At 45.7% G+C, this 14031-nt stretch overlaps 1 protein-coding gene across 3 annotated transcripts in view; it reads left to right on the top strand.

The window, feature by feature from the left end:
• Nucleotides 1-14031, top strand: part of PPP2R5D (protein phosphatase 2 regulatory subunit B'delta) — a 374106-nt gene that overhangs the window by 155282 nt on the left and 204793 nt on the right. For all 3 annotated transcript variants that reach the window (XM_029592779.1, XM_029592780.1, XM_029592781.1), the window contains exons 8-9: nucleotides 448-507; nucleotides 13893-14001. In XM_029592779.1, the coding sequence (XP_029448639.1) occupies nucleotides 448-507; nucleotides 13893-14001 (169 nt within the window). The remainder of the gene's footprint in view (nucleotides 1-447; nucleotides 508-13892; nucleotides 14002-14031) is intronic.

Genomic DNA, 14031 nt, shown 5'->3' on the forward strand with positions numbered 1-14031 from the left:
CATTTGCATGCCATTTAAATACAGTATCGAGCGGTATGTGATCCAGGCTGTGCGTGCGGCAAACGCAGGTGCGCCCGGCACTAACGCACCTCTTTCTACCGCACCTTACTGTATCGTCCCGTAAGATGGGTGTAGATGTGTATTTGTCGGATTTCTTCTGGGGGGAGAATTCTAGAGGACAGGTGCAGCTCTCAAGAAGGATCGGTTTCGGGTGGGATTGCCATAGAATTTCTGAGTGAGGCTCTTAGTGATCTGGATGGCTTAGCATAACATTGTTAATTTAGGTGGAAAACAAAATTTTAAATAACTTGTACACTGGAGATGAGAGGAGCGGCTTTCTTAGAGATGGACATTCAGGATACATCCTTTCATGTTTTTGTGACTTAGGTTCTAACTTTGCTCGCAAAGAACCTGCTATGTTTTCATTGTGGATTTTTCCCTTTGCAGATTCATTTATGAAACAGAACATCACAATGGAATTGCAGAACTTCTGGAAATTCTGGGCAGGTCAGTACTGGAGGGTGGGAGACCCCAGGATCAGTGCTTATATTAGTCTGTACACTTCAGGTAGAATTTCACCTCCGGCAAGAGTTTCCTTTTCTACATAAATTTGATTTTTCAATCTTAGCTTTCATTTTGTTCCCCCTTCTTTCACTGGTTGATTTTCAAGCTACAGACTGTTTAGGCTTCAGAATTGTAAGTGAGGATGAGTGAAAGGTGAGTGCTGTAAGTGTGTAAAAATTCGAAATGCTGTGCATTAGCGCCTTTCAAGCAGAGTAACAAATCTGTGTCCTGGAAGTCGCTTCTGGTCCTGCCATTTCTTTCTTTTCCTTTTCCTCCTGCTACAAGTATTTGTTGGTCATGACCTGGAAGGACCTTGGCTTCTGCAGATTTGTCAGAGATTTTGGGGGTGGGGTGGGGCTAATGCTGGTGTAAAGGAGCACAGCATATCAACACTGCGTCGAGCTGCACTGTACTCTCAGCAACATTCATCTGTCACATCCTCTGTCAAACATACTGAGATTTTTTTTTCTCCCAGGACAAGCAGGATGTAGTCCTCACATATGGGTGACGTCACTGGATGGAGCCCTATCACGGAAAACTTTTCTGTCAAAGTTGACTGGCACACACTGAGCATGCCATGATCCCTGTGTCCACAGAGGTCTCCCTTCAGTCTCTTTTTTTTCCGCGATGCAGTTTGCCTCGTGTTTAGGACCTCTGAGATTTTTCTCACAACTTTTCCTCTCGAAAACACTTGATGTTTTACTTCACAAATAATTTCCCTACACAGGTCTCCCTTCACGTACATTTCATCGATGCTAGGTGAGTACTGTGCCCTGTTTTTTGTTCGGTTCCTGTCATCTCACTAACGGTTCCCCCGGGTTACCAACCGAATTGCGGCCTTCTTTTCACCCTCTGTCCACCCCACGATACCTGCGAGTGTCCTTGCTGCAAACCTCCACCGGGGCTAGAGGGATTGGGACGTCCACGGTTCCCGTTGCTGCCAGGGCCGCAGTCGATGCCATCTTGACTAAAGAAAACACTCCATACTTCGGGTTCTAAACCAGAGCCCATTGTAATCCTTGGGCGACAAACAATGCCAAGAGCAGTAGAGGCACGGTGACAGTCCGTCACCAATGCCATCCGAGACAGCAAGGGCATCTTCATCTGTGCTGGAGAATGACTGGGCCAAGCACCGTGGGAATCGTCACCGACACGGTGACCGTCTGTCACAGGACGCCATCCATGACATCGGTAGCATCTTTCTCTGTGCTGGAGAATGACCAGGCCGAGCACAAAGGGAAACATCGTTGCCGGCACCAACGTGGTTCCGCTTTTGGTGCCGGCACTGATACCGCACCGGCATCAATGTCCATTGAGCCAGTTGCAAGTGGGCCTGGGTACAAGAGTCTCCCTGCTCTTCTGCACCCAAGGGACCGAGGCGTTCCCCACTGACACCGGTGCCGGGTACTGAGCCACCACAGATTCATGTGGAAGTGCCAGTAATGCCTAGCCTATCTCCCCCTGTAGCTGTGCTACCTATACGAGCTTCCAGGGAGGAGCTGGACGTCCTTGTCCATCAGGCTGTCAATAATGCCTTCTGGAATCTACTAACAGCGGAGCCATCGATATTCACAATGTTGTGGCACCGCCTCGTTGTGGCACCTATCAACGACAGCCTAAGTCATCGACGCCAACTCATCCTCCTGAGCCTCAACAGACCCCTATACCTATCCCGGGATCCTCGAGGGGCGATGGGCACTCTAATCCCGCTTCGGCATCGATCCCATCGAGACCCAAGTTAAGAACTTGTCTGAAACCATCCCTTTCTACCTGGTCACTAAAAAGGACCAGAAGTTTTGGGAGGTTCTAGGTCGAAATATCTTCGAAGAACCATATTGGTGTCACATATTGCAATTTACCAGCTATGTTTGACACAGCACCAAGGGAACCTCTCTGCCATCCACATGAAATTTGAGCTACATGTGATTGCTTCGAAACGTCCTCCCGTTTCCAGCAACAGACTGTACTAGATGGTAACCTGGTTTATGGCCTCTGATTTACGGCCCGAAGTCCAAGATAATCTAGCTGATCTGCCATGCGCTGCAGATAATCTTTTCATGCACAATCTCCAGCAGACAATGGCTCAATTGCAAGATCGCTGCGAGACCCTACAATAGCTCTCTACGTTTCTTGCAAATCCTCCCTCCTTGGCTAGAAAACCAGTGAAGAGGGATGCTAGAAGGATCTTTTACCGCTTACGCTACCGCGTGAGACCAACTGGTATCCAGATCACAACAGCTCCGCCAGTCGGGCAGGCTCCTGGATTTTTCTACCTTGCCAGAGAACAGAACAGTCCACCCCACTGAGGACCAGGGCTCAGGATACTGTTCCCTGGACACAAGAATTGTAGCAGGTTAGTCTGGGTGAGGGTATGTTTAAAGTTGCTGCATATTGGGGGCGGGTTGGTCTATTATTATTGCGGAAGGCTAAAGAGTCATTTAGCCATTTCATGTTTTGATTATGTAGGGTTTTGTGTATAATGTTGAGGGTTTTGTATTGGATGCGTTGTTGTATAGGAAGCCAGTGTAGTTGTTTGAGGATTGGGGTGATGTGCTCGTTCCTTCTGGTATTGGTGAGAATACGAGCGACTGCGTTCTGGAGTAATTGGAGGGGGGCAATATAGGAGAATCCAGGAGAATAGTCGGAAGCCAGTCTGGAGGTGAATCCAGGAGAATGGTCGGAAGCCAGTCTGGAGGTAAATCCAGGGAAACGTTCGGAAGCCGGTCCAAGAATCAAGCCCAGAGAATCTGTCCAACAAGAGAGGAGAAGCAGAACACAAAAGAACAGGAGCCAGAAATCCAACAGCGAGGTTCAGGAACACCGGAACTAAACAGGCCTGAAGTCACGATACCAAGGCAAAGGTCTGAGGAGCAGACCTTGCCTTATATACTAAAACTATGGGAGGAGTTCCCGGGGGAGCCACGACAACTTCCTGTTGTGGCCCCTTGAAATTAGATCTTCAGCCATGTGCGCGGCCCTAAGCAGAGCAAGAGGGGGAGGAGTCAGCCTGGCCGAGAAGGAAGCCAAGTGGCCGGGCCCAACAGCGGCGGCGGCAGCCTCAAAGACACCGCTAAAGATGCCTGCCTGCCTCTGCAGGATCCCCAGAGGCGGCCCGCCGCCTCAGGTAAGCTTTCGGTGAACCACCACGGCCGGCAGCCATGACACCTGGTCCCAGTCGTGGCCCGCCGCGGCCAGCGGCCATAACAGTAACCCCTCCTTTAGGCTTCCCCCTAGAAGGTTTGGGTTTTCCCGGGTGTTCAGGGTGAAAGTTTTTGAGAAGAGTCTAATCCAGGATGTTCTTAGCAGGCTCCCAGGAATTCTTCTCAGGCCCGAATCCCTCCCAAGCCAGGAGGTATTTCCATGTGCTTCCTCGTTTTCGGACATCAAGCACCTCACGGACCAGGTATATATTCTTGTCCAATGCCCTGGGTTGAGGGGCTTCAGGAACCTTCCGAGTAGGCCAAGTTGGAGAAAAATCTCCAACCTTACCGCCTCACTCTCCATTCCCTCGGCAACACCCCCACCCAGCGCCCTCCCCACCCCGCTTCAATATAATGCAACGCTCGAAGCTTTCGAACCAACATCTTCCCTGGAGATAAAAAGTATCCTCAAAAAAATGAAACCAGCCTCACACCCTTTAGAACCAATACCGACTAACCTTCTCTTTAACATTATCAAAAATGGATTTAAATAACAAACCATTCACTTCGCTGTCATCACCATCACCTTGTTATCAAAGTCATTTACTATACAAATCTCATTATATTGGAATCAATCTTGCTACCCTGTAAATAATTTGCTGTCAGTTAACTTCCCCTCTTCTCGCTTCCAGCTCCCAGTTATTTATTTCCCTGTTTTATTGTAACTGTCACTCTCCTTAACATGCTCTTGTTCCAGTTGTTTGAGTTCTCTCTTACCTTGCACACTTTGTTAAATGTAAACCGGTTTGATGTGATTCATGTCATGAAACCCGGTATAGCAAGAATAATAATAAATAACATCCCAAACACCATTTCAAAGCCAATTTCTGACATCATCAACCTCTCCTTAACTTAAGGACTTGTACCAGATCAATTAAAGCTCGCCATTCTTAAACCCATCCTAAAAAAACCCAACCTGCCTCCCACGGACTTAGCCAACTTCCGCCCAATAGCTAACCTTCCCTTGATTGCTAAAATCATGGAAAAAAATTAACAAACCGCTATCGGAATACCTTGAAGAACACAACATCCTCTCCCCCTCTCAATATGGATTTTGTAAGACACTCAGCACAGAGACTCTACTTATATCCCTTGCAGATGCCATCCTTATAAACATGGAAAAAGGACAAACCTACCTTCTTGCGCTACTCGATCTTTCTGCTGCGTTTGATACAGTGAACCATGCGATCCTCTTAGAAAGATTAAGAGACATAGGCATCAAGGGAACGGCGCTGAGGTGGTTCAGATCATTCTCGTCTAACAGATGCTTCAAAGTCAGGATTAACACTAAAGAATCCCCGTCTGTTCTAACCTGGGAGTCCCCCAAGGATCCTCTCTCTCACCCACACTCTTCAATATTTATCTGCTACCACTCTGCCACCTACTTACAAAGCTTAAACTATCCCATTTTCTGTATGCGGACGACGTCCAAATTCTCATCCCGATCAGAGAGTCTATACAAAAAACCTTTAACTACTGGAACAACTGCCTTCAAGCAATCAACCACCTCCTTGCCACGCTTAACCTGGTCTTGAACACTCATAAGTCGGAAATTCTAATCATCTCACAAGTTGGTCTCGCAAATCAGCCGATCTTGCCGGTCTCCTCCCACTCAGCCAACGTTACTTTCAATAACGCTCCATCTGTGTGAGATTTAGGCATAATCTTGGATAATCAGTTTAATCTAAAGAATTTTGTGAACACTACCACTAAGGACTGCTTCTTTAAACTGCAAGTCCTAAGAAACCTAAAACCATTACTTCACTTCCAGGACTTTAGATTAGTGCTGCAATCTATCATCATGTCAAAATTGGACTACTGCAACTCCCTTCTTCTCGGCCTCTCAGCCAACTCCATAAAGCCCCTCCAAATGGTTCAGAATTCTGCAGCCAGGATCTTTACCAACACCAAAAAAAAGGAACATATCACCCCCACCCTTCAGAGCCTCCACTGGCTACCTATTAAATACAGGATACTCTTCAAAGTCCTCACGATCATTCATAAAGCTAAAAATAACCTCATATCTCTCCTCATTTCTACCCAACTAAGACCTCACACTTCCTCTAGACCTATCAGGAGTGCCTACAAGGACACCCTGTATGCCCCTCAAGCGAAAACTTTCCTCAGAAAATGCGCCATTTCGACAGCAGGACCCCATCAATGGAATGCACTGCCCCTGGACCTGAGACAAGAAGCTTGCCCATCTGCTTTCAAAAAGAAACTTAAAACATGGCTATTCAGCCAAGCCTTCCCGGACACGTGATCTTCTTCACTTAAGAACATAAGAGCATAAGAAATTGCCATGCTGGGTCAGACCAAGGGTCCATCAAGCCCAGCATCCTGTTTCCAACAGAGGCCAAACCAGGCCACAAGAACCTGGCAATTACCCAAACACCAAGACTATCCCATGCTTCTGATGCAATTAATAGCAGTGGCTATTCCCTAAGTAAACTTGATTAATAGCAGTTAATGGACTTCTCTTCCAAGAACTTATCCAAACCTTTTTTGAACCCAGCTACACTAACTGCACTAACCACATCCTCTGGCAACAAATTCCAGAGCTTTATTGTGCGTTGAGTGAAAAAGAATTTTCTCCGATTAGTCTTAAATGTGCTACTTGCTAACTTCATGGAATGCCCCCTAGTCCTTCTATTATTCGAAAGTGTAAATAACCGAGTCACATCTACTCGTTCAAGACCTCTATCATATCCCCCCTCAGCCGTCTCTTCTCCAAGCTGAAAATCCCTAACCTCTTCAGCCTTTCCTCATAGAGGAGCTGTTCCATCCCCTTTATCATTTTGGTTGCCCTTCTCTGTACCTCCTCCATTACAACTATATCTTTTTTGAGATACGGCGACCAGAATTGTACACAGTATTCAAGGTGTGGTCTCACCATGGAGCGATATAGAGGCATTATGACATTTTCCGTTTTATTAACCATTCCCTTCCTAATAATTCCTAACATTCTATTTGCTTTTTTGACTGCTGCAGCACACTGAGCCGACGATTTCAATGTATTATCCACTATGACGCCTAGATCTCTTTCTTGGATGGTAGCTCCTAATATGGAACCTAACATCGTGTAACTACAGCGAGGGTTATTTTTCCCTATATGCAACACCTTGCACTTATCCACATTAAATTTCATCTGCCATTTGGATGCCCAATCTTCCAGTCTTGAGAGGTCCTCCTGTAATGTATCACAGTCTGCTTGTGATTTAACTACTCTGAATACTTTTGTATCATCCGCAAATTTGATAACGTCACTCGTCTTATTCCTTTCCAGATCATTTATATATATATTGAAAAGCACCGGTCCAAGTACAGATCCCTGAGGCACTCCACTGTTTACCCTTTTCCACTGAGAAAATTGACCATTTAGTCCTTCTCTCTGTTTCCTGTCTTTTAACCAGTTTGTAATCCACGAAAGGACATCGCCTCCTATCCCATGACTTTTTAGTTTTCGTAGAAGCCTCTCGTTCTCAAGCAATCTTTCCATGCGGACACCTTGTCTAGTTTACTATCCCTAATGTTTTATACAGTTATCATCTCATCCTTTCTGAGTTGATTAGCATTGAATTATCTAATAAGGTTTATGTGATGTTATGACCCGTTTTACTGTTAATAACCACCTATGACCACTGTTAATAATTCACCTCAGGGTGAATGTTAATAACATTCGCCCTGAGCGAATGTTGTTGTTTCATTGTAAACCGTTGTGATATGTATATTTTATAGGAACATCAGTATAGAAAAGCTATAAAATAATTAAATAAATAAGTGAGAACCAACGACTTCAGAAGGGGACGTGTGGAAAGAATTATGGATCCTTAAAGTTGTCCGCAAATGAAGTTAAGTCATAGGACCTAGCTGTCGCAGCACCGGAAAAGGCCCAATATAACGGGGGGCTAATTGCATGGAAGGGACTCTCAAACGGATGTGCCTGGTGCTGAGCCACACCTTTTCTCCCGGACAAAACCGAGGAGCTGGTCGTCGATGCTTGTTGGCAAAAGTCTTGGTGGTGTGAGCTGCTTTTTGTACATCTGTTGGGTATGGATCCAGAGCCGTCTTAATTGTGCAGCAGTGAGCCGGTGATGGCAAAGGCAAGGGCGGCCTGGGTTGTCGTCCAAATACAATCTGAAAAGGTGTGGCCCCAGTTCGAGGTACAGGCGTGCGAGTTGTGCGAGAACTCAGCCCAAGAGAAGAGTGTTGCCCAGTCGTCCTGATGGGAGTTGACATACATTCGTAGAAATTGTTTTAATGTGCGATTTGTGCGTTCGGCCTGACCGTTGGCTTGCAGGTGAAACATGGTGGTAAAGTCCAAGGAAATGTGAAACTTCTTACAAAGATGGAGCCAGTAACGGGCCATGAACTGAGAACCGCAGTCAGAAGCGATGTGCTGCGGAAGGCCGTGGAGGCGAAAAATATGTAGCATGAACAATTGAGCCAAATCAGGAACAGATAGGAAGAAAGGTAGCGGGGTGAAGTGGGCCATTTTCGAAAACCGATCCACTACTACCCATATTACTGTATTGCCCTCTGACGGTGGAAGATCCACAATAAAGTCTGTGGAGATATGTGTCCAAGGTTTCGTGGGCACAAGCAGCGGTTGTAAAAGTCCCCAAGTTTTCCCAGTAGGAGTCTTATGTTGAGCACACGTTGGGCAGGAATCGACATATGCTCGTATATCCTTATGCATTTCAGGCCACCAATAATATTGTTGAAGAAGTGCTTGGGTCCGAGCTCATCCAGGATGCCTGGCCAACTGGAAATCATGTCCCCAGCCTACCCTCCTGCTTTTTTGGTCAATCATGTCCCCAGGCCAGTACTTTGTTACGCAGTCTCTTGGGCACCACCGTCTTACCGGGTGGAATGGTGAACGTCGCTGAGAGGGTGATGCAAGCCGGATTTATAATATGTTGAATGGGCTCCTCAATGTCTTCAGCGGAGAAGAATCAGGATAGGGCATCGGCTTTAATGTTCTTGTTAGCTGGTCGATATCGAAGTTCAAAGAGAAAATGTGTGAAAAAGAGCACCCAACGAGCTTGGCACGGGTTCAGACGTTGGGCTTGTTGGAGGTACACCAGGTTCTTATAGTCAGTGTAGATTGTAATACGATGTTGAGCTCCCTCCAGCCACTGACGCCATTCCTCTAAAGCAAGTTTAATGGCAAGGAGCTCTTTGTCGCCAATGGAGTAATTATGTTCTACCGATGAAAATTTCTTAGAGAATCAGGAACAAGGATGGGACGTCCCTGCTGTGTCCGTCTGGCTTAGGACAGCTCCTACTCCTTCAGCTGAGACATCCACCTCTACCATAAATGGTAGAGGTGGATGTCTCAGCTGAAAGAACCTTGCCCTATCGCCTTTAAAAAGAGACTCAAAACTTGGCTATTCGAACAAGCCTTCTATCCATACCAATAATTTTACTCTCAACCTTTCCAAATATGTGCACCTTGTAACATGTCTACTGCATATTTAGCCAGGTCCGACCTAGTACTTCATTATTTATTGTATCTTTTTATTCTTTAATACCCAGTTACTTGATCCAAGTTTTATCCACCTGTTCGATGTAATTGCACTCTGTCTTGCCTGTTTAATGTTATAATGTAAACCAAATTGATATGTAACTTTTGCTACATGAATTTCGGTATATAAAAATGTTAAATAAATAAATAAATAAATGGACGTCTAGGATCAGGATGTCGAAGGCAAGGTTGTCGAAGGAAGGAGTTCTTGAGCGCCTGAAACGCTTTTTCTGCCTCTAAAGGCCAGGCCTTGATGTTTGTTCCTTTTCGAGTAAGGGCAGTGAGAGGTGCCACCAATTTAGAAAAGTTTTGAATAAAACTACGATAGTAGTTAGCGAATCCCAGGAAGTGCCGGAGTGCTCGTAATCCATTAGGTTGGGGCCATTCTTGAATACATTTCAATTTAGAAGGGTCCATCTGGAAACCTTGTTTGGAGATAATATACCCCAAAAAGGGCAAAGATTCCTGTTCAAAAATGCATTTTTCAATCTTAGCAGAGAGATGATTTTCTCTTAGGCATTGTAAACCTGGGTAATGTGTTGTCGATGCATCTGTAATTCGGAAGAAAAAATCAAAATGTCGTCTAAAAAAACTATAACGCAGACATAGAGCAGGTCTTGAAATATCTCATTGATGAAGTGCTGAAATACTGCTGGAGCATTAGTAAATCCAAAAGGCATGACATGATATTCATAATGTCCATCTCTGGTGTTGAAGGCAGTCTTCCACTCGTCACCCTTCCGTACCCTGTTAAGATTATATGCTCTTCGAAGATCCAACTTAGAGAACACTCTGGCCCCCTGTAAATGGTCAAAGAGTTCAGCTATTAGTGGCAGTGGGTACCGGTCTTTGATAGTAAAGGTGTTTAGCTCACGGAAATCAATACATGGATGTAGAGTCCCATCTTTTTTCCTGACAAAGAAAAAAACCAGCCCCGGCTGGAGATTTAGAGCGACGAATAAATCCCTTTTGTAAATTGTCTTGGATATATTCGTTCATGGCACGGGTCTCCAAGGCGGATAATGGATAGACCCTACCATGAGGCGAGGTAGCTCCAGGAATCAGATTAATGCTGCAATCAAATTCTCGGTGTGGCGGCAAAGTGTCAGCAACTTTTTTGGAAAAAACATCCGCAAACTGACTGTACTGTGGCGGCAATCCCTCAAGACGGGAGGTGCAAATGAAACTACAGGAGGAGTTTGATCCTTTAATGCAGGTCTTATGGCATGCTGGACCACAGTGGATACGTTTTAAAGATCTCCAGTCGAACTGTGGATTATGATGTTGCAACCACAGAATCCCAAGAATTATAGGGTGAATGACTCTCCAGATGATATAGAAGGAGATGCTTTCTGTGTGGTTCGGTGCAATGTGGCATGCCATCGGAACTGTGTGATAAATTATTCTCCCCGGTAGGGGATCTCCTTGGATGGAAGATATAATTAACAGCTTTAGACACAGTTGAGTAGGAATGTGCAGTTGTTCTACCACATCTTGCAGAATGAAATTTCCTCCGGCTCCAGAATCTACTAAAACCAGGGTGGAGAACTGGTGATCTCCGAGACACAGGGTGACATGCAGAGTTAGTGGGGGAGCCGGAGAAGTGATGCCTAGGGTTACTCACCGATGGAGCCTAGGCTTGGGAGCTTCCCGGACGTGTTGGACAACGAGCAATAAGATGGCCTGATCCTCCACAATATAGACTGAGGCCTGCTTTACGGTGTGTTTGCCATTCATCAGGAGAGAGAGGACCACGACCCAATAGTATTGGTTCTTCAACAGTCCCTTCTGTGGTAGATGTAGTTCAAGAGACAGAAGCAAAAGAGCGAGAAGGAGTAGTACCCATCATGTGCCTTCTTGAGCTCAATCCCTCACAAGCTCTTTCCTGTGGACAGTGGTCGATCCTGGTTGCCAAGTCAATAATAGTCCAAAGAATGAGGTAACTCCCGGGCTGCCATCTCATCCTTAATTTTGGATGACAAACCCTCCAAAAATATAAATTGGAGACAACTCTCTTCCCAATGGAGTTCAGATGCAAGTGGCCAGCCTCCTTGAAGTTGTAGAAGCTTGGAACCAGCAACTACTTGTTTCCCTGGATCATCAAATACAGTTTGAAACAGTTCCAAGAATTTAGGAAGCTTTTGCAGGACTGGGTCTGACCGTCGGCAGAAGGGAGAAGCCCAGGCTAGGGCTTTACCCTCTAACAGAGACAGGATATATGTAGTCTTGGTAAGATCATCCGGAAAGAGGGAGGCTTGAAGATGGAAGTGCATTCAGCATTGGGCAAGGAATCCCTGGCACAGGCGAGGTTTGCCAGAGTAACGTGGAGGAATAGGTAATGGAATCATAGGACGGGTATTTCCCGGTATCATGGATGATGATGGTAATGGTGGGGGGGGGGGGGGGGCTACCTGAGCCGCAGCTATAGAATCCAGACGGGCGTTGAGTCGCTCCAAGGAAGACGCCATGGATTCTAGTATCCGTTGTTGCTCCATGACTTTCTGGGCCAGTCCAGGAATGGCCTGGCAAACTGAAGCCTCTGCCGGGTCCATGGCTTTGGTATTCTGTTACAAACCAGGAGGTGGACCCTTCGTCCGAGATAGGGTTAGCGCTACCTAGGAGAGAGGCGAGGCCTAGTAGACTGGCAATTGCACCGGTACTTTGCCACTGGAAGCCTGTGGTCTCCCCAGGAGAAGCCTGTAGGAACTCGGCCTCTTGGACTTAGGTGATTTGAAGCGGACGTAGGGTAGTCTGGATGCAGGCGTCTCCTGCAGGTCAAAGAATCCAGACGACTGGCGCCTCCAGCAGGTTGGTAGTCCAGTCCAGTAGTCCAACCCAGGAGAATGGTCGAAAGCTGGTCCGGTGGTGAATCCAGGAGAATGGTCGAAAGCCGGTCCGGAGGTGAATCCAGGAGAATGGTCGGAAGCCAATCCGGAGGTGAATCCAGGGAAATGTTCGGAAGCCGGTCCAAGAATAAAGCCCAGAGAATCCTTCCAATGAGAGAGGAGAAGCAGAACACAGAAGAACCGGAACAGGAACCAGAAATCCAACAGCGAGGATTAGGAACACCAGAACTAAACAGGCCTGAAGTCACGATACCAAGGCAAAGGTCTGAGGAGCAGATCTTGACTTATATACTAAAACTATGGGAGGAGTTCCCGGGGGGGAGCCATGACAACTTTCCTGTCGTGGCTCCTTTAAATCAGATCTTCAGCCGCGCGCACGGCCCTAGGCAGAGCCAGAGGGGGAGGAGTCAGCCTGGCCGAGAAGGAAGTCATGCGGCTGGGCCCAGCAGCGGCAGCGGCCGTGAAGACACCGCTAAAGATGCCTGCCTGCCTCTTCAGGATCTCCAGAGGTGGCCCGATGCATTGGGTAAGCTTTCGGCCCTGATCCCGAAACACCGCGGCTGGTGGCCATGACACCTGGTCCTGGTCGCGGCCGGCGGCCATAACAGCTGATATCTCTTGTCTTTGAGTTTGATAAAAATGTTCATGTTTTTTCTTTAAGTATAAAGAATTCCTGTTTATGGGCCAAACATTTTAATGCTTTCCTGATGATCATATGAGACTGAGGCCAGAGGCAAGCAATTTTTGCAGATGAAACAGAATGTGCTTGATATTCGTGGTGAATTTTTTCTTCACTTTCCATGCAAATGTAAAGTATAATGATGATCAATATATTTTCTTTGACCAGTCACAGTTAAAAATATTTCTTGAAACTAAAATTGCTTCGGTTACTATTGTTCCTATTTAGATCTGTGTATGAGGAACGCTAAATAAATTGATGTGTCTAGGACTCATCTTTTCCTTTAAAATTGTTTAGGTTTATATATTGCTTCGCATTATTTTCTCCCCCTTTCATATATGGTGGGCTTGTTAGAGGTTGCAGTTTCATTGACTATTTTTCTTTATAATTTAATTTTTGTAAAATTATTGCTTTGTTCTTACACCTATTTTCTTGCAAATAATGTAATATTTTATTTGTTAAAAATCAATATTTTTTTAAAAAGTCAATAAAAGTTTAAACCAAAAGCAATTTCTCTACTAGCATCTAGTAATGTTTTTTTTTTATCATTACTCTATAATGTGAGCTGCCTTGATTGTTGTACAGAAGATGGCAATTAAATACTGCTAAATAAATACATTTCCTACAACTTATTTCCCTTCTCCCAAAACCTTACTTAGACACCCTTCTCCTTTCTACATTGCTGTAGAGCTAGTCAGTGAAGTAACGTGACTCTGGTTCTCTTCTAGAATACCTCTCCTGTCTTATTTCCTGCCTTTCCTCCTCAGGCTTTCTCTTTCTATTTCATATCTCTCCTACCTTATTCTCAGTTTCTTTCTATTTCATACCTCTTCCCACTGCATCCCTCACCCCTCTCTTCTCTCTGACCTCTCCCTACTACATACCTTGCCCCCCTTGTCTCATCCCTTGCCCCTTCCTCCTCTTACCTTTCATCTACCTCATCCCTTGCTCTTTCTTTCCCCTATCTCTTGACCACCTCCTCTCTCACCCCTCTTCCACTTTGTCCTTTGCCCTTCCCATCATGCTGACTCCATCCTCACTTTTATTTCCCTGAACCTTTTTCTCTTCTTTTGCAGTATAATTAATGGCTTTGCACTACCATTAAAGGAAGAACACAAGATGTTCCTAATTCGAGTTTTATTACCGTTGCACAAAGTGAAATCTCTGAGTGTGTACCATCCACAGGTAAGAAATTGTTCAATGTTCCCCAGTTCT

This window comes from Rhinatrema bivittatum, chromosome 3, assembly GCF_901001135.1.
Source record: "Rhinatrema bivittatum chromosome 3, aRhiBiv1.1, whole genome shotgun sequence".
NCBI lineage: Eukaryota > Metazoa > Chordata > Amphibia > Gymnophiona > Rhinatrematidae > Rhinatrema > Rhinatrema bivittatum.